The sequence below is a fragment of the Ahaetulla prasina genome, chromosome 7 (genome assembly GCF_028640845.1).
Source record: "Ahaetulla prasina isolate Xishuangbanna chromosome 7, ASM2864084v1, whole genome shotgun sequence".
Classification (NCBI taxonomy): Eukaryota; Metazoa; Chordata; class Lepidosauria; order Squamata; family Colubridae; genus Ahaetulla; species Ahaetulla prasina.
Genome location: NC_080545.1, coordinates 539314 through 565350, shown reverse-complemented (window position 1 = coordinate 565350; position 26037 = coordinate 539314). Strand labels below are relative to the sequence as shown.

At 42.7% G+C, this 26037-nt stretch overlaps 1 protein-coding gene across 3 annotated transcripts in view; it reads left to right on the top strand.

The window, feature by feature from the left end:
- The window catches only part of SEMA3A (semaphorin 3A), a 174036-nt gene that overhangs the window by 27817 nt on the left and 120182 nt on the right, over positions 1–26037 (top strand). The window contains exons 1-2 of one of the 3 annotated variants that reach the window (XM_058190461.1): positions 20393–20461; positions 21066–21206. The exons of 1 other annotated variant lie outside the window; for it this stretch is intronic. In XM_058190461.1, the coding sequence (XP_058046444.1) occupies positions 21134–21206 (73 nt within the window). In that variant the 5' untranslated portion in view covers positions 20393–20461; positions 21066–21133. Of the gene's footprint in view, positions 1–20392; positions 20462–21065; positions 21207–26037 lie in introns of those variants that run through there. One more of the 3 variants, XM_058190462.1, reaches the window with a different exon arrangement.

Here is a 26037-nt window from a genome sequence, read left to right as displayed (position 1 = left end):
TGTTTTCTATTGGATCTGCAACTCAGAGGTGGGTTTCAGCAGGTTCTGACCAGTTCTGGAGAACCAGTAGCAGAAATTTTGAGTAGTTCAGAGAACCAGTAGTAAAAATTCTGAGTGGCCCCGCCCCCATCTATTCTCTGCCTCCCAAGTCCCAGCTGATCGGGAGGAAATGGGGATTTTGCAGTAACCTTCCCCTGGAGTGGGGAGGGAATGGAGATTTTGCAGTAACCTTCCCCTGCCACATCCACCAAGCCACACCCACCAAGCCACACCCACAGAACCGGTAGTAAAAAAATTTGAAACCCACCACTGCTGCAACTGCCGGAAGGAAGGGCGACTCCGGGAGGGTGGCTTTAATAAACCTAAACTAAATTATTGTCCTCCAGATGAGGCTGACAAGATGAGCGCCTGTCATCATCATGTGCATCCTTTGGAAGCCACTCCGTCATGAGGGGTTACCTGACAAGGTGAGCTTAGGTGTCTTCCTGAAAGGCAAGATGGATGCCAGTGAAACGGTGGACCAACATTAATTATGAAATGTAATAGCTTTTCTGGACTTGCCGGGATCAGAGGGATCTTTATGTGGCTGCATATTTATGAATCTGAGGCACAAAGCAGGCGACCGACTCCTTACTTTTCCTCATGGGTGAAGTTTAATTTAATAGAGGTCAGTTTACAAAGCATAGAAACTTCTGAGGGCTTCTTGAGAGTGAGAACAAGCCTAACCTGAAGCTCACTTTCATAAAGAGGGCTCTAAGTGCCTCTTGCCCAAGAAAGAGGTTTTATTTTTATTTTATTTTTTCTTTTAAATTTGTTTTATTATGTTGTTATAAGACATACATAATAAATTATGGTAGTTTTGGTACGGTATTACTTATACAGTGTTGACTAGAGGTTATTAATGATCTAATGTTTAGATCATTTAGATCATGAAAGATTTGTTAAAAGGATGATATCATTGTTACTGGAACTTTGATTTAAAATGTCGGTTTTAATCAGCACAGGAAGATTTAGCTTTTAAATTCAGTGCTAATTATTACATTAAGAAGATCTAATTTCAGGGGTGAAATGCTCCCGGTTCGGACCGGATCGTATGATCCGGTAGTGATGGCAGCGGGTGTTTCGGAGAACCGGTAGCAAAAATCCCTGCCCCTCCCATGCTTAGCAGAGCCACGCGATCATCAGAGTTTTGGTTTTTTTTTACTTTTAAAAGCATTTTTTCTGCCAAAGAAAAAATGCTTTTAAAAGTGAAAAAAAAGCCTTTGATGATCGCGCAGCTCAGCTGGGTGCTAGCCAAAGAACAGGAGGGGGGGAGTCTGTTTTTCCTCCCGGTAGGCTTCCCTGAAGTTTCCCTGAAGCCTGCTGGGAGGAAAAACAGATTCCCCCACTCCCCGATTTTTGGTTTGCCTAGCAGAGCCTGCTGGGAGGAAAAATGGGGTGGGGGGGTTCAGTGGTGGGATTCAGCCAGTTCGCACCACTTCGGGAGAACTGGTTGTTAACTTTCTGAGCAGTTTGGCACACTGGTTGTTGGAAGAAATCATTAGGGCAGAGAACCGGTTGTTAAATTACTTGAATCCCACCACTGGGGGGGTTCATTTTTGAGAGAGAGAAAGAGAGAAAGAAAGGAGGCAAGGAAGGAAGGAAGGAAGGAAGGAAGGAAGGAAGGAAGGAAGGAAGGAAGGAAGGAAGGAAGGAAGGAAGGAGTACAAATCTGGCACTAGACGCAGCTTCAGAGGATAATCCAGGACTGGAAGGAACCTGGAGGTCATCTAGTCCAAACCTGCTCCAGCAGAACATTGCTAGTAAGTTTCTGTCTTTTGATCCCCCAGTCACATAGCCATGCCCACCCAGTCACAAGACCCCACCAAGCCACACCCACAGAACCGATAGCAAAAAAAATTAGATTTCACCCCTGTCTAGTTTTCCCTCCAAGGGATAATGTTGGGTGCCATAGACAGAGTCTCTAAAAGACTTCTAAAACCCGGTAGTGAAAGGTAGTGAAGGGTAGTGGCCCTTCAGAGGCTTTCAGAAGTAGGTGGCAGGACCATCTTTAGTCTTTTTGGGGAGAAGTAAGAAAATAACCATATTGTCTGTGTCCTCCAAATACATTGGATTTGGATGATGAATGTCCAGCAGACCAAAGGCCACCCAGTCAAAATGCCCTGCAGTGGATTGTCTTTCTCCTCTCCCTCTTTTCTTCAAAGTTCTCCTTCTCTGAAGTTTGGAGCTTGTGCAAAATAGTTTCAATTGTCCTAGACTCTGTGATGGCCCCCTAGACCTAGGATGTGCTTGAAGACTTGTGTGACCTCAGTTTCTTCTCATGGGCCTAGAATCGCAAGAAACATTGTTCAGCGGCAGCATTCATATCACACATGACCCAGTTACCCATTTTCTAGGTTCCTGCAGTACAGTCTGGGTTTGTAAACATTTTAAGGCACAGAAAAAACTGAATAAAAGTAACATAAACCAAGACTAGAAGCATGGTTAGCAAGGATGCAGCTGCTATGCTAGTAGAAAGATCCAGGGGTTCAAAATGGCAGCTATGACTGTGCTGTTGAGAGACCAAAGGATGGCTAGCACGTTGGTAGTCATTTTAATCTGGGTGGCAGAAAATGCAGGAATTTTTTAACAACTCCTTAACTGATAGACGATGAGAGATTTAGAATAGTGAAAAGCGATTTAAAAAGAAAAGTTGCCCTGAAAATAAATAGATCAGAGCACACATTGTGGGTGCTGAATACACTTTTATCACACCTTGCAATGTGTGACATTATTTTTACTCAATTTACTTTAACAAGCTTTGCACAAAATCTGGAAATCAAACTGTTATTCAGACCTACAGTTTAATAATCACCGATGAAAAATGAGCCCTTCTTGTAACAGTGAGTTAACAATTTGTATCTGTAGCATATGCCGGGATATGTTTAATTATAAAGGTGATGATAAACCCAGGTTGCAACATGTACCTGGCAGAGAGAACTGAATAGCTATTTATATTTGCACCTGGAAATGCCTCTTTTTGTTTCCAAAAGGCCTTTGGGTCCCAGGTAGTACTTTTCAAGTGCAGAGATTCATGTAGAAATATTAAGTTGTACAAAAGTATGTCAGACTCAATATATGTAGACAAAGTCCAGAGGTTAAATGGAAGGTCTGAGTTCCTTGTGTCAAAATAATATTTACTAGTCCCTAAAACAGCTGGTAGCACTTAATCGGGAATTGGATGATAGAAATGTCCGTGTAATCAGATGATCCATAGGGAAATGATTTCATGCGGAGCGCTTAATGAGGTTTCTCTTTTCTGTCATATTCGTGTTATCCCACAGTCTCGCTTCAAACAATAAAGGTAATGAGCATTAAGAGCGTGTCTCTGATCATTACTCCACGGGAAACTAATCCCAGTGTCAATATTTGCATGAAACTAAAAGCATGCATTTTCTCCCCCCCCACCCCCCCCACCCCCACCCCCTTCATCTTAGTCTTCCTGTGATCCTTTGATGGGACCCTTGCTCCTTTTTGTACAGTTTGGAAAATAGCATTTGGTGTGCATCTTTCCTTTGTTTTAAATAGTGGGAAATTGAGGGGAGAATATGGAATATTTTCCTTCCGAGCAAATGTATAGGCTGAGTTCAACTGAGCTCAGCCCAAAGGGACAAATCCATGGAGGTTTTGTGTAAGACTCACAGAAGTGGCTGGCCTTCGACTTTTAGGGAAGGCGGCCCTTTTTCTTCTTTTTTTTAATTTTTTAAACTTCACGATCTAACCTGTACTTCTGGAATTTCCTGGTATTCTCTTATCCAAATATTTAATAGGTCCTTACGGTAGTTTTTTTAGATTAGTCAAGGTTCACTAGATACGTTCGCCTAGTTTGAGACTCCATCAAAATCTAAGGAAGTCTGCCAAATTAACTTATTTGGGTAGAATGTTATGACTCTTCTCTTCTATCCTGGCTGTAAAAAAAAAATACAATAATACACTAAGTAAAATACTATTTGCTGGTCTTTTCTGCAAATCCACTGCCTCAGGTGTACATTAGAGGCACTCTGTCAATTAGATCCCATTTCCTCCGGGGCTGTAACATACATTTTGTGAGCAGAAACTTGCTAAGTGTGCAGACAAGGGAGTTCAGCTAAAATTCATTATACTAAACGGATCAGAGTATTATGTAAAGGCGATGTATTTATCTGAACGTTGAGCTTTGTGTTTAGTATATATATATGTATTTTATTACTGTGTTTTCTTTTACCTATTTTATCTTGGAAATAGACCTTGTATTTTACCTTTAATTCATTTTCTTTCATAGCGCCATAAGAACGATCAATCAGTAAACTAGCTGCCCTAGACTGCCTGAGGTAACAACCTCACTCCAAGCCCAGTTGTAAGTTTCTTGTCTCTTAAGGACTCTTTCCATAGCCTCAGGCTATGCAAACTGAAAAATGTCCATTATAACTGGACAGGCAGAGACCTGTGACTCCGTTCAGGTTGGTGCAGAACCTGGCAACTTTAAAGCAAAGTATCAAGCAAAAGTAACTCTGAGTTTCCTGCCCACAGGCCAAACTGCATTTGGCCTTCGATAATCTGGCAAAGCTCCTTTGGACTTCTCTGTGTCCCTGCAGTGGGAGCAGAATATAAATTTTCGCCACCATCCCTACTGTGAAGTTAAATCTTGGGCTTCATCAGACCTAAATCAGGGAGTACAGCTAAATGTTGTGGAGCAGCCAACTACTAAGCATACCCAAACAGGGGTCTCCAGGAAGGCCGGAAGCAAACAAGCAAAGCAGCTGTCCTTATTCTTATGCACATTGTTAAACCAACCTCCCTCAGTTGAGCTCAACTCTTGGGCGTGTGATGGACATGACTTTACAGTCTAGCCCACAAACTTGGTGCTCAATAGACAGCAAGAAAATAGATAAGCTTCTCTTTGCTTTGGGTTTAGCTTGGTGAAGTGATGCCACTTTGTATCTGTTGCCACAAACAACCACTCTACTTCGTTCCAATCCTCCACAAGCCCCTGTGCATGGAGAGTGGGTGCGCAGAAATCTCAGTGAGCAAATCACAGCAGCCAAATGTGGAAAACTGGCTTCACCTTGCACTGAGATGGTGCCTCCCCAATCTGTTTGGGCCTCCTGAGCCTCAGTAGTCCCTTTAAAGCAGCATGAATTTGGATGATGCTGCCATCACAGGATGTACTCTGGATAGCCAGAAATTATCCTAATTATCTTTTTTGCAATGAATCCCAAATACCTTGCATCCAGAAGTATTTGGACTGTCCCAAGGGCTGTGGAAAATGTCCAATTTCTGGGACAGAAAGACCAGAGAATTCTATGTTTCTGGCCCACATAGATCTGATCCAGCAGTTCCGTTGAGCCAGAATCCTCCAGAAGTGAACATTCTGGAACCAGAAGTCTTTCAGGATGTTTCAGACACGATCTGACTCCAAGGATGGATGATCTGGGATCAAAACGAGTTTATTCTGTGTCCCCTGGAATGTTCTCTTCCTCAGATGAGGATCTGGACTCCCCCAGCAGTGAAACTTTAACTGCCCACCTTGGATGTGACTTAAATTCCAGTAGTTAAAACTCGATAATATGCAGAATCACTTTGATTAGTGCTATCCATAAAGAGGCAGAGAAATTACCTACCCAGAAAGTAAGTTCACCATGATAGTCAGGTGATTCTTCTGCTTTCAACTGGAGGAGGTTTATAGTATCCATTATCTGAGGTTACAAATCTCAGCACTCCTAGAGAGGCCCCACATCAGAAGCAACCAAAAGGGGTTCAGCATTAGTAACCAAATCTTTCTAGAGAATGAATGAGCTGCACACAAATAGGAGAAAGAGAGCTAAGTTGCCTTTTCAGATGCAAGAACTTTGTTTAATGGCAGCCTTTATAAAATAAGCACTCATAATAGAATATGACTTTATCTAACTGCCTGTCCATTATCTTCTTTAGTGGCACCTTCCCTATCTAGTGGCGCCCCTGGCTGGGGTTCGGTTGTCGGGCATCCCTGCTAAGTGTAGCTGCATCCACAATTCCACAAGTCACCATTCATCTGGCTTTCGAATAGCATTTATGCCCAAGTAACTGGACCCGTCCCTTGGTTCATTCTAACATAATGGAGCAGAGCTGTCTTCTCTGGCTGATCCTGCCAGTGCTGTTCCCTTGCATGAATTACCCTTTCATAAATTGCAGTGGGCTGTGAGAATAACCTTGGGAGGCAAGAAGAAGAGACCCCCCCGCCAGCCAAGATAAGAAAAGAGAAGAGAATAGCTGACTCCAAAGGAGGAAAGGGTCTCAGGGGAGACCCTCCCTAGTTCTTTGGGAAGTAAAGGTGGGGGGAGGGGCATAAGAGCTTTCAGACTTACAAGGTTCTTTTACTGTAAACTTACAAAAAAACCACCATGTCCCTTTAATATACGTTAAAACATATACTCAAATGAACCATTTCTCGCAATGCCAGCATAACTGTGAAGGGGACGAGATTTTCCCTTTGATAAGGACGTGTCTCTCCATGGTCCTGTGTTTATTTTATTTATTTTATTTATTTATTTATTTATTTTATTAGATTTATAAACTGCCCTTCTCCCGAAGGACTCAGGGCGGTGTACAGCCAAAATAAAAAGAAACAATGTACAGTTAAAATAAAATTAAAAAACTTATTATACAGTGTGGCCGAAATTAAAATAGTTAAGAATCTAAAAACCCCAATTAAAACCAGAGAGAGAAGTTTAAAATTTAAAAATAAACAATTTAAGAAAGCCCCGCACGAACAAACAGATATGTTTTCAGTTCGCGGCGGAAGGTCCAAAGGTCAGGTATTTGACGTAAACCAGGGGGAAGTTCATTCCAAAGAGTGGGGGCCCCCACAGAGAAGGATCTTCCCCTGGGGGCCGCCAGCCGACATTGTCTGGCGGACGGCACCCTGAGAAGGCCCTCTCTGTGCGAGCGTACGGGTCGGTGGGAGGCATGCGGTAACAGAAGGCGGTCCCGTAAGTACCCAGGTCCCAAGCCATGGAGCGCTTTAAAGGTGGTAACCAGAACCTTGAAATGCACCCGGAAGGCAACAGGAAGCCAGTGCAGTCTGCGCAGGAGAGGTGTCACATGGGAGCTACGTGAGACTCCCTCTATCACCTGCGCAGCTGCATTCTGGACCAACTGAAGCCTCCGAGTGCATCTCAAGGGGAGCCCCATGTAGAGAGCATTGCAATAATCCAGGCGGGAGGTAACAAGAGCATGAGTGACTGTGCATAGGGCATCCCGATCAAGGAAGGGGCGCAACTGGCGCACCAGGTGAACCTGGTGAAAGGCCCTCCTGGAGACGGCCGCCAAATGATCTTCAAATGACAGCCGTGCATCCAGGAGAACACCCAAGTTGCGCACTCCCTCCTTTGGGGCCAATAACTCGCCCCCAACAGTCAGCTGCGGCTGCAGCTGACTGTATCGGGGTGCCGGCATCCACAGCCACTCCGTCTTGGAGGGATTGAGCTTGAGCCTGTTCCTCCCCATCCAGACCCGTATGGCTTCCAAACACCGGGACAACACTTCAACAGCTTCGTTGGGGTGGCCCGGGGTGGAAAAGTACAGCTGAGTATCATCAGCATACAGTTGATATCTCACCCCAAAGCCACTGATGATCTCACCCAACGGCTTCATATAGATGTTGAACAGGAGGGGTGTTCCAGCCTTGGGCCTCCACTGAATTTCATGATGAAAGTGGCAGTTTTCACCTCACTAGTAAAATATAGTGAAGCAGAGTTGGAGGAAAGTTGCTTCAACATATTAAACTTAGAATCAGATACGACATTGTTTCAGCTCCTAGCAATCCAAATTATCAAAGGGAAGTTGATTACATGATGAGAAGTTAAGTTGCATAAACTGGATGCTGGATTAGTCAAAACATCATTGGGTATTATTCTTCGTGTTGGAGAAGGCAACTTTTTATCCTGAGCTTGGAAATGAATCCAGTGTGTTTGCTTCTTTTTTTAATGGTTTATTTGGTCCCTACCTGGATTTTCAAGAGTTATTTCTAACGCTTGCATCAACTGAAAAGTTTTATCCTATTAAAGCTAAAGCCAGAACAATTCTGCCCACTTTCTTTTGAGCCAAGTCACTTCAGTCAGGTTGTTGTCCTTCTGCTTTTTATAGAATAGCTAGAACTGATTTAGAAAGTTGCTCTGGATAAAATAAAATAAAAAAAGATGCAAAACCTGCTTGCTCCCAATGGAACAAAAAGGTGTTTAAAAAGTATGTGTGAATAATTAACTGCACTGGAATTCCTGCCGTGCCAAGGAAAAAGATATTTAATATTCACTGATACCTGCTTTTCTATTTGGGTACTGACACTGTGATTTATAACCATTATTTTTTTGCAGTGTATTGGATTACCTAATTTAATCTCTAATTCTCTTCTCTCCCTGAGTCTTTCCTTGCTTCTTCCTCAAATAGCTTTCTAAAGGTACTTTTAAAGCCATTTCTGTGATCAATTCTAAACAGCCGGTAGAGTGCTTAGGGTGTGGTTATAACCCGAGACAGATTCGGGTTCAAGTCTGCCTGCAGCCCTGGAATCTCATTGGGAGACTTTGAGACAATCGCTCTCTCCCAACCCAAAATCTATTTTGCAAGCTGTTACCATTGGAGGAAATGAGAGTAATGAGTGTTTTTTAGCTTCTGGAGGAGATCTAGACGTAAAATGCAATAAACAAACAAACAAAATGGCAGCAATCCCAGGGAAACTAGAGAACTTGGGAAAGTCAATAATATTTGGCCAAATACTGTATTATTTTCAGTAAGCATTAGAATTTCTTATCTGCACAGGTAGAATTTATATTTTAAAAATGAATTACCGGTATATTTAAAACAGCATTTCCAAATACTTGATTGTTTCAAGCATTTCAATTGGGTTTAGATTTTTGTTTTCTTTTGATAGTGAATATACATTTTGGCTAAGACACTGAGCTTGTCGATCAAAAGGTTCAGCGGTTTGAATTTCTAGCGCCGCGTAATGGGGTGAGCTCCCGTGACTTGTCCCAGCTTCTGCCAACCCAGCAGTTCAAAAGCATGTAAAAAACGCAAGTAAAAAAATAGGAACCACCTTTGGTGGGAAGGAAACAGCTTTCTGTGGGCCTTGGGCATTGAGTCATGCCGGCCACATGACCATGGAGATGTCTTTGGACAGCGCTGGCTCTTCGGCTTTGAAAAGGAGATGAGTCGGGAACGACTAGCATGCATGTGCGAGGGGAACCTTTACCTTTACCTTATACATTTTTGCATGAATGAAACTTTTTTTCCAAGATGAACATACAACGTACAAATTTGTAAAATAATCATAATCAATTTAATAATCTGAAATGTGTTTCTTTAGTAAAATGCTAGTTTGAATTCCTCATTAGATGGTGGTTATCTTGCTTCTTTCTAGTCTTAAATTCACCCTGTGATGTTTCTCTGCACTTCAATCTGCTGGGCCAATAGATGAAAGCTGGTTTTTTTATTATCTTATTGGTGTCCGTTTTCTGGTGATTGAGAGATACTCCTTATCTTTATTATGATTATTAACAAATAGAATTTTGTTCAAAGGAATTTTGCTTATGAGAATTTTGAACTTGTTTTGATACGTCAGATATTTGACAGGATGATGAAAGGGCCTATCCTTTTTTTGATGTGGGCCGTGCATGTGGCCCATATATAAAAAGGGGAGGGGGCTTTGGTAGGGCGGTCTTGACTTTTTTGACTCCCATCCTCTGCAGGCAGCCATGTCAATCTAAGCCTATGAGTTGAGGGGCTGAGACCTCATGCTTTCAAAATTCAAGCTGCTTTCTTGAGAGGGGCTATGTGACTATTTCTAGTAACACAATTCGGATTTTAAGGTAGAGCCTCTTTATTTGAAGAAATAACAACATTGTGATAGTGAAGCTTTTTAAGCCTGGGTGGAAAGATGAAAAACAGTTGTGGGAACGTCTCATGTTCTAAAGCTGTGTGCAATGCCTTTATGGAAGATTGCAAAGGTTAGCTGCAATGATAATATTTTATTATAATATTCCAGGCACTTTAGGGTAGTGGTTTAATTTCCTCTTGAGCCACTAACCAGCTTTTGTAAACACTTAAAGACTTAAGTGTGAAATGATGTTTAAGTGGCTATTTTGAATATTTCTTTTCAGAATTCCTCACAGCCATTGACAAAAAAGCATACGCTGAAGAGAATTGCAGGTGTGCTTGACTCAATTTTGAGTCAAATTAGACATAATGGTTTCAAATTAGGAAATGAGGAAGAGATTCAAATTGGAGCAGGAGGAGATAAATTGATTCAGGAATATTCAACATATAATTTCTGTGAATAATTGTTTATTTATTTGCAGGCCTTCTATACCACTCAGTGGAAATTGGCTGTGTGTGGCTAACATTACATATAAATGAGATTAAAGAGTGCATATTCTAAAATGCAAAGCAATGCACCAGATGTGAAAATACCTCTGCATTTGCAAATCTCCAGATTACAGGAAAGAGAAATTCAATATCTCCATCCCAAAACATATCAAAAAACTCTTTCTGAAACCTAACAAAAAAGAGAAGCATCCAAACCAACCTGAAGAAAATAAGCTGTGCCCCAGAGTTGCTTTTGCAGGTGTAGTCTTTTTATATCTTTTTATACCTGTAATAAAACATTTTAAAAAATCCAAATAAATACTTTGAAGAAGTGATTTGGACCGTAGTTGGAGATGGAACATTTTGGAAGACAGGTTCCAAAATCTAGAAAGCATTTGCCTTACATTTACGTTGCCTTTGTGATATTAGGAGTAAAATAGTAGGATAAAAAATGAAAAATATTCCCAAGAAACAATATCCCAAAATGATCACAAAAGTGCTGCTAATCTGGATTGCTAAAATTATCATTATCTTCTGTCCAAATTAGCCCTCCTACCCTTAGTTCATTTTTGGGCTACAAGTCTCATCTTTCCTCCCAACCTGTAGCAACTATAGAAATGAAATATGAAAAAGATTTGCACTAAAAAAGGCATCTTTAGTCTTAAACATCCCCTTAGTTTTACCAGAACACAACTACAATTAATTAATTGATATGTATCAGCTACATCATTCTCTATTGCTGGTGTGACATGGTTAAATCCAATCTAATTTAGGTTTAAATCATTTAAATAGCATGGAATGAAGGAGAGGTGAAAAGAGACAAAACTACCATATCTTTAATTAAGTTCCCAATAACAGGGGCAAAATGAGGGTCATGTAGATGTGAGTGTAACGATCCTATCAATCAACAGAACAAGAGAGTTGGAATTGCCAACCTTCGTGTAAATCTGATAGGAAAGGTTAAAATCAGAGAATCTCTGCTTCAGTTGAAGAACGAAAACACTGCAGGTGTTCCATCTGATTCCCATCTCCTTTGACTGCACTGATGTTCCAGATGTTTGTAGGGTGGATGTGCCAGTAACGTGTCTGCCTAGGCTACAGTTGCTGACATGTTAATGTTGCAGTTATGACTTGGCGTGTGTGGCAAGCCCCTTCTTCAAAACAGCTGCAGAGAATACCTATGTGGGGCCAGTCTTCATGTGGTGTGTGAATGGGAGCTCGGAGCATTGGAAATATTAACCACACATTTCCTATTGGATTCCTTTGGCGGATGCCTGATCCAGAAAAAGCTCCGGAGGTGTCCTTTTGAAAGAGGAGATTGGCAAGAACCTCCGAACAGGAAAACTGGTTTGTTTCACTGTAATTCGCAACCCCCTTTGGAAGGTGTCTAGACTTTAGTGAGACCGATCTTTTGGAGGAAATGGCCATCAGAGTTTCAATTGCTGCTCTTCAGATGGGTCCAATATCCATCCATCTCCAACTCAGACAGACCCCTCACATCCCTGGGCATCGGTTGTTTCAACTTCTCCCCTCAAGAAACTGCTATAGGCATTTAGACAATTAGAGAGAGTTTTTCCCTGTGCGATCACTCTGTTAAACACCTCGTTCCCACAACGTTGTCTTATGCCTAAAGATATTTACCCATGTAGTAGGGCTTTATTGCTACTATCCTTCTCATCTTTCCTACTGCCTTCTCCTATTGGTATAATCACTTGTTTGTATCTTATGATTTATGATCTGTGACGTATGACTTTGTTGTTTGTATGTACACTGAGAGCTTCTGCACTGGAGACAAATTTCTTGCATGTCCAATCACACTTGGCCAATAAAGAATTCTGCTCTGCTCTGCTCTGCTCTGCTCTGCTCTGCTCTGCTCTGCTCTGCTCTTCTCTACTCTATATTGGCCATTCAGTTTCACAAAAAATCTTCCTCACTTATTTCAGTGTCTGGCTGGTCATTATATCCAATCTTAAGGTATTTATAAAGATTATACATATGTTAAAATAAATTTCCATGTTTTTAATTTCTCATTGCTATATTTTTTACTAATTTTATTTGTCCTTTAAAATACTTCTTTTCCATTAAAATTTGTAACAGTTATTCACAGTAATTCGCAGCAACAACAAAAATCCTCTGGATTTTGATACGCAAGAGATAATGCATTTTGCTATGCATTTTCTTTTAATATATGTCTTTCAATGAACTATTGGGTCAGTTTTAATATCTGGAAAGTCAGAGCTAGTCAGTGGGTAGCCAATTTGCAAAACACGTCATGTTTTGAAAATTATTTCTGTAAATACGTATCCTCTTGATAAGTGGAAAAGGAATCCTAGAGTTGGCCCCACACACACAAATGCCTAATGTTTGTCCACTCGTTGCGCGTCAGAGTTTTCCAAGGCTTTTGTGTGCTATTTGAAGCTTGTGTTCATATTCTTGTGGCACAGAGGTGCTGCTGGTGACTATCACACCTTGAGCAGGAATGCCTGAGAGAGTGGGGAAAGGCTTTAAAAGGGGTGGAGGATTTATTTTATTTTATTTATTTATTTATTTTATTTTTCAGATTTATATACCGCCCTATCTCCCTAAGGACTCAGGGTGGTTCACAGGCAATTAAAAAACAAACATATAAATACAATTTAAAATCAGACATAAAAAACTTATTCAATAGCCAGATTAGTAAAAAACAATATAAATACTAAAAACCCCATTAAAACCAATAAATTTAAAAGCTAACCCAGATTTATTTATTTTTATTTATTTTATTTATTTATTTTGTCACGTACATATTAGATAATATATATACATATAAGCATGAATTGAATAATAAAATGAATACAATTAAAGGGAACATTAGGACAGGGACAGTAGGCACGCTGGTGCTCTTATGCACGCCCCTTACAGACCTCTTAGGAATGGGGTGAGGTCAACAGTAGTCAGTCTTAGGTTAAAGGTTTGGGGGTTTTGGATGAGACCACAGAGTCTGGTAGTGCATTCCAGGCATTAACAACCCTGTTACTGAAGTCGCATTTTCTGCAATCGAGTTTGGAGTTAATGCGAATAAACTCTACCAAGCTCTGCATTTGGAAATTCAGCAGAGGGTCCAAATCAAATAATGTTTTTAGTCAGACTGGCCATTGGATTCTTCAGGGTTAGGTAGTTCCAGGTGACAATTAAATTGCAAACTTCCCATTGACCTGGTTTTCTGAGTCAAATGGGTGCAGACCAGACTGACTCAACCCAAAGGTGCTTTTTTCAAGAGGCAGCAGGAAAAGCAAAGGACGCCCAACTGCCTTTTGAAAAATGGCCTTTTGGGACAACCTGGACCTGGATGACTGAGAAACTTCGTAGACAAATGGACTCAACAAACCGAATCTTAGCCAATTTGCCAACTTCTCTGTGTTCCTAAATTCAAAATCTGAGACTGGGACTGGCCATCTTCCTTTCAAGTACCCACTCCTGCTTCTTGCCCCAAAGGAAACATAGCCTGCCTAATAAATTGGAACCCCCCTCCACCCTACCCCACCCTTCCAAAAAGCCTGAAGGTGGAAGGAGGAGGGAAAGCCACCTTCTGTAAGGAGCGGAATCACGCAAAATGCAGAACAGAGGTATTTAGAAAAAGGCTAAGTAAGTGGATTAGCTTTCATGAAGGCACAGGAGAGGCCAAGACAGGAATAAATGTTTTTATTTAGCTTGTTTCTCTTCCAATATACAAGTTCACCCAATTATGAAAGTTTATCTCATTGGATTAAGGTGGAATGTGATGACAAAGCTGCAGTTCTTTGACTCTGAATCTAACTGCCACTGTCATCACATTTCATCTTAATCCTATAATATAAACTTTCATACATGTATATTCCTTTAGTATTATTTTCCTTTACTCTGTTTAGCAATTTTTCCCTCCTGGCTATATATATATAAATGCTGTTAGATTGGCAAGAGTCCTCTAGTTGTACCACAGAACAACTTCTGGAAACAAATGAAATATTGTTGTAAATCTGTAACCCTTTTAAGAATATTTTTATTCCAAACTGTATCGCAGTGGCTTTAATAGGAAGGGATTTTATATTTCTGACTCCATTTAAAAATTAGGAGCAGTAACAGAGTCCATTATTACTAAATCTTAGATACTAAGCTTTAAATTGGAGGCAATGGGCTTGAGGTGGAGGAGAAAATCTTTATAGAGAATGGAATTTACAGACGAGAGAGTCGGGATTATGCTAAACCAGTGGTTCTCAACCTGTGGGTCACGACCCCATTGGGGGTCGAATGACGATTTGCCAAGGGTCGCCTAAGACCATCGGAAATATGGGAAGTATACTTGCGAGTCGAAGAATCGCGCTCCAATGGTTGACTCCACAAGCGAGCTGCAGGCTCTTCAAATTGCTGCAGGCGTGATGAATTAAAAAAGAGAGAAATCTTTGCTCTCCCTCTCAAGCCAGCTGCAATTACTCCCAATCCCTAGCCTAATCTGGCTTCAGGCGTGATAAACTTAATAGGGGAGGAGTCTCCACTTTAATACCTCTGTCCTCAAGGCAGTCGCAAGCAGTTCAGATCGCTAGCCAATACGGCTTCAGGCGCAATAAATTCAAAATGAAAATAATTTTACGGTTGGGGTCGCCACATCGTGGGGAATTGTATTAAAGGGGTTGCCACATCGTGGGGAATTGTATTAAAGGGGTCGCAGCACTATAAAGGTTGAGAACCACTGTGCTAAACTTTCCTACAAATCGTATAGACATGTTTTAGACATAACACTGAATCCATCTTCTCTTGCCACCCCAAACTGAATGCTGGGACCCTCAGAATTAAATATTGGTTTTCAGGTTCTCTGCTACCTTATTCTGTATTATTCAGTATATAAAAAAAGGAGGCAACATTTAGATTGCTTAGATAAACTGAAATAGCAGTTAAAATGTTCCATTTATATACTCAGTTGTGTGTGAAGTTGAAGAACATTTATAGATTGAGAAGACCAGATTGTTGTTTCAGATACAATTAATGCTTTGAACATCAGAAAGATTTGGTATATTTTAAAAATCCCAAGAGCATTAGATTACCTATTAATTCTCAATGCATTATTGTGCATGTGGTTGTAACATTGATCAATTGTATCTAATACTGAGTAAAAGCTCTGTTTTAGTTCATGGCTCTTTTAATAGAAAGGGATGGGGAGAAAGAGAATATGTAATATTTTGCCCTGGAAGAAATTTGTTTAAACTCTTTTGGGGAGGGACAGATCCAAAAGATATTTATCCCAAATGGATAACTGGTTTTTGGGTCAGTTTTTAAGGCAAGTGAAGGAAATATTCACCTGTCCCAAAGGTGCTTTTTCCAAAGACAACTGGACTTTCTTTGTTCTTCCTTGAAGACATTTCACTTCTCATCCAAGAAGCTTCCTCAGTTCTTGGATGAGAAGCAAAACGTCCTCAAGGAAGAACAAAGAAAGTCCAGTTGCCTTTGGAAAAAGCACCTTTGGGACAACCATGGCCTGGATGACTGAGCACCTCCATAGACAAAACATTCAACTCTTCTTCTTCTATCTGATGGAAGTACAGATTGAAGTGAATGCTCAGTCAAAGGAAAAACATTACAAGGTGCATCCTTTGATAAAGGCGCAACCATTTCTTGAGGATATATTTGGTAATTCAGATCACTGGTGAGACATTGAAGGAATAGGGGCCAGTTAATATCTTCTTTAAAGGGCACGGACAGCAAATGAACACCCTCTCAAAGACCTCATTGCACTTTAACAGAAGAGCACTGAAACAAAATATCTAAGATACTTCTAGATAAATAAGTCTCCAGTGTGCCATCAAAGAGGCAATATTCTAGGGTGTTGTTTTTTTTTCATGGAAAATCCTGGTGGATGGCTTGTGGAAATGGAAGTGTTTAACCATTTGTTGCTTCAACAAAGCTCTCAACAGCCTATGTAAAACACCCTAGTCCCCTAATAATATTAGAAGAATGTGAAGTGTTTTGAGTTCAAAATTTATGCTTAAAACTCATTTTTCAAGCTCAAAACAGCTACTTTATCATACAGAAAATGAGCTACTCCCATCACTTCAGAAATGTTCTGAGCTTGAAGTGGCTCTATTTTGACCTCAGATTACTCCTTTCTCCAAAGCCTCAAAACCTCCCCAAATCCGAAGAGTTATTCTGAGTTTGGGGAATGAAGAATTCAAATGCCCCTAATCTGTTTGGGTGATTTACAGATCCATGATATCAGACCTATGTTTTGTCAACAATAGAAGTATATTATATTTAGCCTTGTACTTGGAAAACAATTATCTAAATATTCCACACCCAACCTAATTATGTAAACTAGCCGAGGAAATTGCATAATTAAAGCTTGTCTAGAAGCAAAGTTGTCTGAAGAAGGCTCGTTTTCTCACTCCTGGGTGTGCAGGAATAATTCGAGGTGTGTGAATCTAAAGTTTCAGATTGCTATTCTGGAAGCTGTATTACTGATTAGTACAAAATATATTCAGCTCAGTGGGGAGAAACATGTCCTGGTGCAGTATATATTTTCTGCAAATATATAGCTTTCACTCGGACCTTAGCAGTGATTTAAAATCGATCAATACGAATTCACTGAACAGAGGTGATTGAGTTATATGTAGATTCTGCCTTGCCTGACTATAGACATGGAAATGGATTGAACATTAAAAAGATCCTGTATATACTAAACAAATCTAGCATGTTATAGGGGGAAAAAACAACTTAGAATGTGCTAGTTTCCTGTGTGAAGAGCTTTTAAAAATATGGGAAAGCAATCAAAGATTTGATTCCTTTTCATTCTGAAGTGGTGCAGGCCAAGAACAGATGTACTGTAGGAGTCTATTTATCATATGTTTTGACTTTTACATGTGTATGAAAAAAGCAAGAAAAAAAGCCCAGATGTTAGTAATATTTGATGTATATGTAGCCTGATGAATGTTGATCGCACACAGATCTAGAAAGAAACAAAAGCTTTCAGCCAAACCTCTTTAAAAGCCACGATGTACACAATGCAGGAAGCCTGTGGTTAACACTATGTGGCAGAAAATCACCACAAATAGGCCATTACCATAACTGTCCTTCGGCCTTGATACCAGTTTTACACCTGGCTGTGTCCCTGATTTTCTTTGCTGTCTGTCTGGTGCACCAACCAAGAAAGAAGAAAATGGGGTCGCCCTGACCAACTCCAAGGATCAGAACAGGGGTGAAATCCAGCAGGTTCTGACAGGTTCTGGAGAGCCGGTAGTGGAAATTTTGAGCAGTTCGGAGAACTGGCAATTACCACCTCTGGCTGGCCCCAGAGTGGGGTGGGAATGGAGATTTTGCAGTGTCCTTCCCCTGCCACAGCCACCAAACCACACCCACCAAGGTCACAGAACTGGTAACAAAAAAAATTGGATTTCACCACTGGATCAGAGATGTTTAGTAGGAAGTATGCCAAATAAGTGAAAATAGCATTCCATAAATTGCAAGTAAAACGTATTAATTGAGAGAAAGAGAGAGAGAGAGAGAGAGAGAGAGAGAGAGAGAACGAACCTGCCTGGCCAGGGTCCATCAAAACCAGCTGGTTTTCCCAGGACAAGATTGGCCGCAATGTACCATGACTGATGGCTGTTATCTTTGCATGGATTCCCTGAGGCCTAAGTATTGTTATGCACCTGTATCTCATCCTTCGCTTTAAAAACAAAGGAAATCATTTCTGAGTGAAAAGCGAGAAATCCATTCTTAACTCCAAAGTGAAGGAATGGTTGAACTCTGAAGGCATGATTAAGATTCCAGAGAGATTCCAGTGTATTACTCATTAAGTAAATAATACAAGCTTTAGGCAAATGTTATTAAATTGTCTGCTCAGTATGGAAACACCAGCTGGTTCCCCCACTGTGCTAAGTGAAATATGGTTTGTTTATTCTGGCTTAGTGTACTTCACCAAACTCAGTCCTTGTGGCTTGCAAATCATAATTTATGGTTTAGCAGATTATGTGAGTTTACTCAGCAAACAATGGGATCTTAGTACATTTGTTCATTGTGTGCTAAACTATTATTTATGTAACACAATGTCTGGTTCATGAAGATGGCTTAGCAGCTTGAATAAATCTTAGCACTGTCTTGTAAACTATGGCCGATGGCTTAGTATGTTGTGAAAACCTCACCCTTCGTGTTCTCCTCAAGAAGTTATGATTACACAACCATGGCCTAATGAAATATATGAATATAGTCATTGTTTAACACCATGTGCTTATTACCATCTTTCAGGGGCAGATTAGGGTGTGCCTCACTCTGACATAGGCCTGTTGTTACTTGAGATTGAGACGTTCATTAGAACATTTGGAGTCAAAAAAGACAGGACTCCGGTATCTGTAAGCATCTAACACACCTTTCATGAGATTGCTATTTATAATCTCTGCTTATTGGTTTAGAGGTCTTCAGATTTTATGTGGATAGCATTGCCAATTCTTCCTTGCATTTATTTAAAATACACTTTGAAGCAGATCTGTGCTGACTTATCCTGACAGACACCAGTCTCCTTTCCTCCTTTTTTTGTCTATCTTTAAACTATGAGTAGGAAGTTGAGCCCCGTGTTATATTTCCTGCTACATACATACATATATATAGTCAACAGCTAGCTGACTTGGACTAGTCTTGAAATGAGCTGGACTGAATTGGAAGCCACTAAATCCCAGAGTTAGCTTGGGTAATTGGGCGGGGGGGGGGGAAGCATTTCTTTTTGTTGCAAAAAAATGTAATCTAGACATGTTCTTCTAATTACAGAAGTTGTGTTAAAGTTAAGTTATAAAGTGTTAAATTTGTACGCTATGACTATCATTAAGTGTTGTAAGTGTTGTACCTTAATGAAGATGTTTTTTCTTTTATGTACTCTGAGAGCGTATGCACCAAGACAAATTCCTTGTGTGTCCAATCACACTTGGCCAATAAAAAATTTTATTCTATTCTATTGAAGTGGAACCCAAAAGAAATTAATTTTGCCTTGAAGTATAGCCAGTGGGAAAAACAGCACTTCAGAGCCTAAGTGTCATTGAATTCAGGAGCTTAAGTCAAAATGGAAACCAGTTCTTGATCCGTGCCATTGTTGCTGGATTTGACATTGTAGGGAAATGTAACTTCTCTATTCAAAGTGATTTTATAATGCATACTTTGGATGCAGCATAATTTTAACAAGAAGTTTGAAATGAAGCAGAGCTTGGAAAGGGGCCTAGACCCCATTTTTATAGGACAAGGCATTCTGGGGGGAGAGCATTAGAAACCCATGAGAGCAGCCGTGACCAGGTGATGGAAGCCCCTCCCACAACAAAAGGGGGTGGGGCTTGGATAGCACAGTTGAAGTCATCATCTTGAAGTCTTTGAACTCCCTGCGGGTGTCCCTGAATTCTCCCTCAGAATCCCCTGCCAAACATCATTCTTTGTTCCTGATCCAACAGATGCTTGCGACATGAACGCATTGCTCTCTACTTAGTCCAAGACTGAATGCTCCTTGCGGTCTATGGGATTTTTCGGATTAAATTTTGCGATTTTTTTTTTTAAGTAATTGCATTCTGTTTGGGAAATTACTGTGGCTTGAAAAATGATGGTATGGTACATAAGTTTTTCTGAGCATCAGTGGCAAAAACTCCTGTTTTTTGGCATTTGCTAGATGTAAATTATGACATTCTTCCTGATTTCCTACATTTCGTTAAAATTCCTGTTCAAATTTTGCGTTTCTTGTTCTGTCTTTGTTTTTTTTCCAGGCTGGGTCTGGCTAAGCAGAGGAGAGGTGTGTTTTATGTTGATATTATATGTATTTCTTTCAACAAAGCTTACCTGTTTATAACTTTGCACTATTTCTCAGATCAGTATGTAGGTGTGCGATTTTACCTGTTTTGTTTACCAACATGAATCTTTAAAAACATTATTCTTGTGCTAATATCCATGATAAATGAATTTTTTAAGCATGGTTGTCTGTCTCAAAAGTTAAAAAAACAAGTTTACATATCAATTCGGTCCTGTGCAGATGTGTGCTTTTTTTTTCTTTTCTACTTTTCAGTAATTCATGATTGGCAGTTGTGATGATAAAGTAGGATGAAAGCAAGGATTGATTGAACAGCTGCAAAAGGTTCGTCCCCTGCATTTATTAGATGAGTGATAAGATGATTATCTCGAATGAACAATAGAGCAGCAGAACAGACCCCACTGAGGGGAGAGATGGGGAAAACAGCAGTCCAGATGAATTTGCTTATTCCCAGGGTTTGCCTGATGTTACATCCTTTTAGTTATCTCAGGATATCCATGGGAGACTTAAGTATTCCTAAGAATTTGTAACATTGGGAGGGATTCTGGCTCTGGTTTGGCTTCATGGCTTTGGCCATTTGGACTGCTATCAGAGAAGCTTGTACCATTTCCCAGAATGAGGGTCAGGCCCCAAAGACGACTTTCTCTAACCTCAAGATCTGCTATTGAAGTCGTGCCCCAATTGGGATCAGGTTGCCTCCGATATCCCCAACTTCGTGAGATGGGATCAAACCCCCTGAAATTATTTGTCCCTATTTGACAAGCATCTGTTCGCTGCTGATTTTCTAATCTGCTTTTAAGCCATGAAATGGTATGCTGGTGAGATTTTTTTTTAATCATAATCAATGGTAAACTGTAGTTGATATGCATGTACATAAATACATAGATCTGAAACATGTGTTCCTATTCCCTTCCCTTCCTTTTCACAGTTTTAGTGGTTCAGGGGAAGCATTTTTCTAGATCAAAACATCCTTTTTCAAATTGCCCAAATATCAGCATGGTGGACCAGCTTTCTCATTATCAACAGTTGGAGTCAATGAAGAGAGAGAAAAATCTGGAATTTGTGCATGGTAAAATTAGTCTTAAAATATATAAGTTGAATCATGTATTGGTAAGTTGATTCAGGCTGCTGTAAGTTGAGTCATGCCATTGTAAGTGCAAATCCATCTTAGATCATTGTATTTTATTTTGTTTGCTGGAAATTGCCAGAAAATGTCACAGATCACAATCACATGACCCTGGCCTACAAAAGAGACAACTGAGAGGAGATACGACAGAACTTTGCCAATATCCGGTGGGTTGTTCCAGGAAGTGGACTTAGAGAACAAAAGCAGTGGGTTAAAACTAGAAGGAAGGAAGTTGCTGTCAGGAAGATTTTCCTTACTCTACAACCTACCACTCCATGAAATAGCCTGCTTCGTGACCTAATTTGTTTAGCCAGAAGCCTACAGGTTTCCAGAGACCTCTGCTGGACTTTGCCCTGGACAGAGGGTTCAACTCTAAAGTCACTTCCAATACTTTATTCCATGGTAGAGATTTATATGATCCTGTTTAGATGAAGAATTCATAAGGGAGAAAGTTTTCTCCTCTTAAAATACTTGAACCAGGGCCAGTCGATGAAACTGAATTGTGGAAAAGCAAGACTAGATGAAAGGAAGCATTTGCTCATTTGGTGCATAAATAACTTGTTCTTTCACCATCCTAGGATTCAGCAGTGTTCCCAATTGGGACAATGTTCAAAGAATAATAAAATAAATAGATAGCACTAAGTCAATTTAAAGCTATGATCCTTAGGGGCTATCTAATCCGTCCAGCCACAGAGGCAGGGGGTTCTCACCTGCAGGTCAAGTACAAAAAAGGAAGAGGCCAATGGATCTGTATTCTGCGTATGGATTCTAACCGGTGTATAACTTCCTTAAATAGGTCCATGTAGGGCCGTGGTTGGAATGTTGGATTAGGACTGGGATAGATTTAAGTTTCCACTATGGAGTTCACCAAACATCTCTATACTAGAGTATTTCCCTTAGCTCAAGATGATTCACAAGGATAATTATGAAGATATACTTAGCGGTATCTCAATCTCTCAATATATTTTACAAAGGTATATTATTGGTATTTTAATGTTGTTGTTATTTGCTTGAGCCACATTTGATTTAACAGAATGTAGAAAAATAAAAAATGACACAGGAACTTTACCAAAACTAGTTTTTTTAAAATAAAATAAAATAAATAATTAGAAGCCATTTTAGAGCATTATTTAGAATGGGGGTACTTTTTTCAGCTTCCTAACATAAAGGGATAATTTGACTCATAGAACATTCGGTTAAATCACAACTTGACATCCATTTGAGGCATCAAACGTAGGTGTTCTGTTTCCCTTCCCCCAATACTCCCAGCAAAGAGTCCGTCAGAGGCCTTCCTTTTTTTTCCCCTTTTATTTACATAGATACATGTCCTGGCCACGTCTACCCACGGGCCTGCCAAGTTTCTGGAGATAACGAGGAAATTATAGATAAGGCCAGAATTACTCACGAATATATTCTTTCCTCCATTGAAATAGTTAGCTCACGCGCCAAATTCATTACTTTGTCCAAGACAAAAACCAGGAAGTCCGCCTCCTATTTATAGTCTCTGCAGATGTCACTGCATGACAATTATGACTTGGCTTTGTCCCAACTCTTCCGCTGCTGCGCACGTCGATCAAGCCACGTAATCTTGCATCCCTCAAAACTGTTCTTGGGCGTTGCCAAATCAGAAGGAGGCTCCATGGAATCAGGCTTGCCGGCCCCTCCTCCTCCCTTTGAGTGGGTGCCAGGGAGGGAAAGGGCTCAAGAGAAGCAGGGCTGGCCAGGTCTTCTCCCTCACTTTCTGAATCATCCGAGTCCAGGAGTCTGGGTCCAGGAACCTGGGTCACAACACTATCCCTCACCGCAGGGCCCTTCCCCGGGCTGACGATCGGGATGCGGTCGGGCTGGGTTCTGCTCATGGAAGGCCTGCACCAGGTCAGGGGCATGAGCGTCGGAGGCATCTACCCAAGAGAAACCAGCCCCGTACCCCTTCCACGTGATCAAATATTGGACACGACCCTTCAGCCGGCGGGAGTCTCGTACGCTGTGGACTTCGTATTCCTCCGATCCGTCCTTGGCGACAGTGACGGGTGCTGTTGGGCACGAAGGGGACTCGGTGTGGCCTCAGGAACCAGAAGGGACCGTGAAAACGGGTGGATCCGCATGGATCGTGGCAGGGTCAGTCGGTAGGCTACCGGGTTGATGACTGCCTCGACAGGGAACGGGCCGATGAATCGGTGGTCCAACTTCTTTACCGGGCGGTCGGACGGAGGTGTTTGGTGGAGAGCCACACCGGTCTCCAACTGCCAGCGGGGCGTTGCCCGTCGGGAGCGGTCGGCGGACCGTTTGTAGTCCTCCTTTGCCCGATTCAGCTGCTGGCGTACCAACTGTTGGACCGCATGCAATTCCGTCAGGAAGGTCTGCGTTCGGGAACAGGAGAGTCGGTGGTGCCAGAGGAAGAGCCGGATGGTACCCCACATTGGCAAAGAACGGGTCATCTGAGTAGAGGTGTGCTGAGAGTTGTTAAAAGCAAACTCCGCCAGGGACAGGTAGTCGGCCCAGTTGTCCTGTTGCTGGTTGATGAAGCAACGGAGATACTGTTCCAGTATACCGATGACCTTCTCTGTACCCCGTCGGTCTCCGGATGGTGCGATGACGACAGACATACCTGCACCTCCAACGCGCCATCAGGCTCTTCCAGAAGCGGGCTGTGAACTGAACTCCAGCGGTCCGAAACCACCCTGTCCGGTAGACCATGGAGGCGGAAGATGTGCTGCAGAAAGAGACGGGCTGCTTTTGGCTGTGGGCAGTCCGCGGCATGGGATGAAGTGTGCCATCTTGGTGAGCATGTCCACCACCACCAGCACCGTGGTGAACCCAGAGGACGGCGGCAGGTCTGTCAGGAAATCCATAGAGATCGCCCCAGGGTCTGTCGGGTGTCGGCAAGGGCTGGAGGAGCCGGGAGGGGCCCCGTGGCGGTCTTGGCTTGCCGGCACGGTACGCAGGATGTCACGTAGGCATGTATATCATGCCGCACTCGGGCCACCAAAAGGTCCGTGTCACCAGGTGGAGGTCTTGAAGAACCCAAAATGTCCTGCTGCAGGGTTGTCGTGGCACTGGGTCATGACGAGGGCTCGGAGTGGTCCTGTGGGCACATATAATCGCCCCGAAACTTGAGTAAGTCCTCCTCCAAGGTCCAAGGAGGCGTGGGGCCCACCTCCGCTCTCCTTTGCTGCGACCAGGCGTCCTGGCGCTGCGCCTCGCACCTGGGCCCGCAAGTCCACTGGCTCCCGTGCTGCGGCCAAGGCTTCTGCCGGCAGCACTGTCCGTGGAGGAAGGGGTCCTTGGCGCAGAGGTACTCTGGCTTGGACAGGGCATCCGCCCTCCGGTTGTGACCGCTGGGAATGTAGGTCACGGAAGTTGAACCGGGCAAAACAACGACCACGGATCTGCCGCTGGTTCAACTTCCGAGCTGTGGTGAGGTGCTCGAGATTCCGATGGTCCGTTCGGACCTCCACCTGATGTCGGGCCCCCTCCAGATGGTGTCGCCAAGCCTCGAATGCAGCCTTGATAGCCAGCAACTCTTTTTCCCAGATAATGTAGTTGCGCTCGGAAGGATTGAGTTTCCGGGAGTAGTAAGCGCAGGGAAAAAGTGTGCCACCATTCGCCGGAGCCTGTAGCAGCACCGCTCCCAGAGCCACATTGACGCGTCCGTTTCCACCACAAAAGGCCGGAGCGGGTCGGGATGCCTCAGGACGGGTTCCGTGCCGAAGGCTTTCTTGAGGGCTGTGAATGCTTCTTGCTGCGGGGGACCCCACCGGAATGCAACCTTCTTCCTGAGGAGCTGGGTAAGTGGAGCTGTCAGTGTGGCGAAGCCGGGATGAAGGTCCGGTAGTAGTTGGCGAAGCCCAGTAGGCGCTGAACATCCTTCACCCGACGAGGGCTTCCCAGCTACACAAAGCTTCTACTTTACATGGGTCCATGGCTATGCCTCGGGCGAGATGATATGCCCGAGGAATTCTATGGAAGTCCGGAAGAAGACGCATTTCTCAGCCGCATTGAGTTGTTGCTCCATAGCGTTGCAGAACCAGACTGGCGTGTCGAAGGTGGCTTTCCTGGACCGGGAGTAAATCAGGATGTCGTCGAGGTAGATAACCACGAACCGATCCAACATGTCTCGGAACACGTCGTTCATGAAGTGCTGAAAAACGGCGGGAGCATTGGTCAACCCAAATGGCATGACAGTGTATTCGTAGTGTCCGTATCGGGTGCCGAATGCCGTCTTCCATTCGTCTCCTTCTCGTATCCGCACCAGGTTGTAGGCCCCCCGGAGATCGAGCTTGGTGAAGATCGTGGCCTCCCGCAACCTTTCCAGTAGCTCCGGGATGAGCGGCAGGGGGTAGCGATTCCGCACCGTAATGGCGTTTAGCCGGCGGTAATCACAGCATAGGCGCAAGTCCCCTGTCTTCTTCTTCACAAAGAGGACCGGGCCGAGAGAGGGACTTTGAAGGCGGATGAACCCTCGGGCCAGGTTTTTGTCCAGGAAGTCCCTGAGGCGGCCAACTCGGGCTCCGACATGGAATACAGGCGTCCCACAGGCAGTGGTGCGTTGGGCAGAAGGTCCACGGGCAATCGTGGGGCCGATGCGGGGTAGTCGGTCCGCCTTCTCGCTGAACACGTCGGCGAAGTCCGTCAGCTCAGGAGGCAAGGTGATGGCAGCGGTGGGGCGTTCTGGCGGCACAGGTGTGGCGGATGTGATCGACGCACTGCAGACTCGGGAAAGAGATGGCGTTCGCGACCAGGCCACCTGAGGATCGTGGGTCCGAAGCCAGGC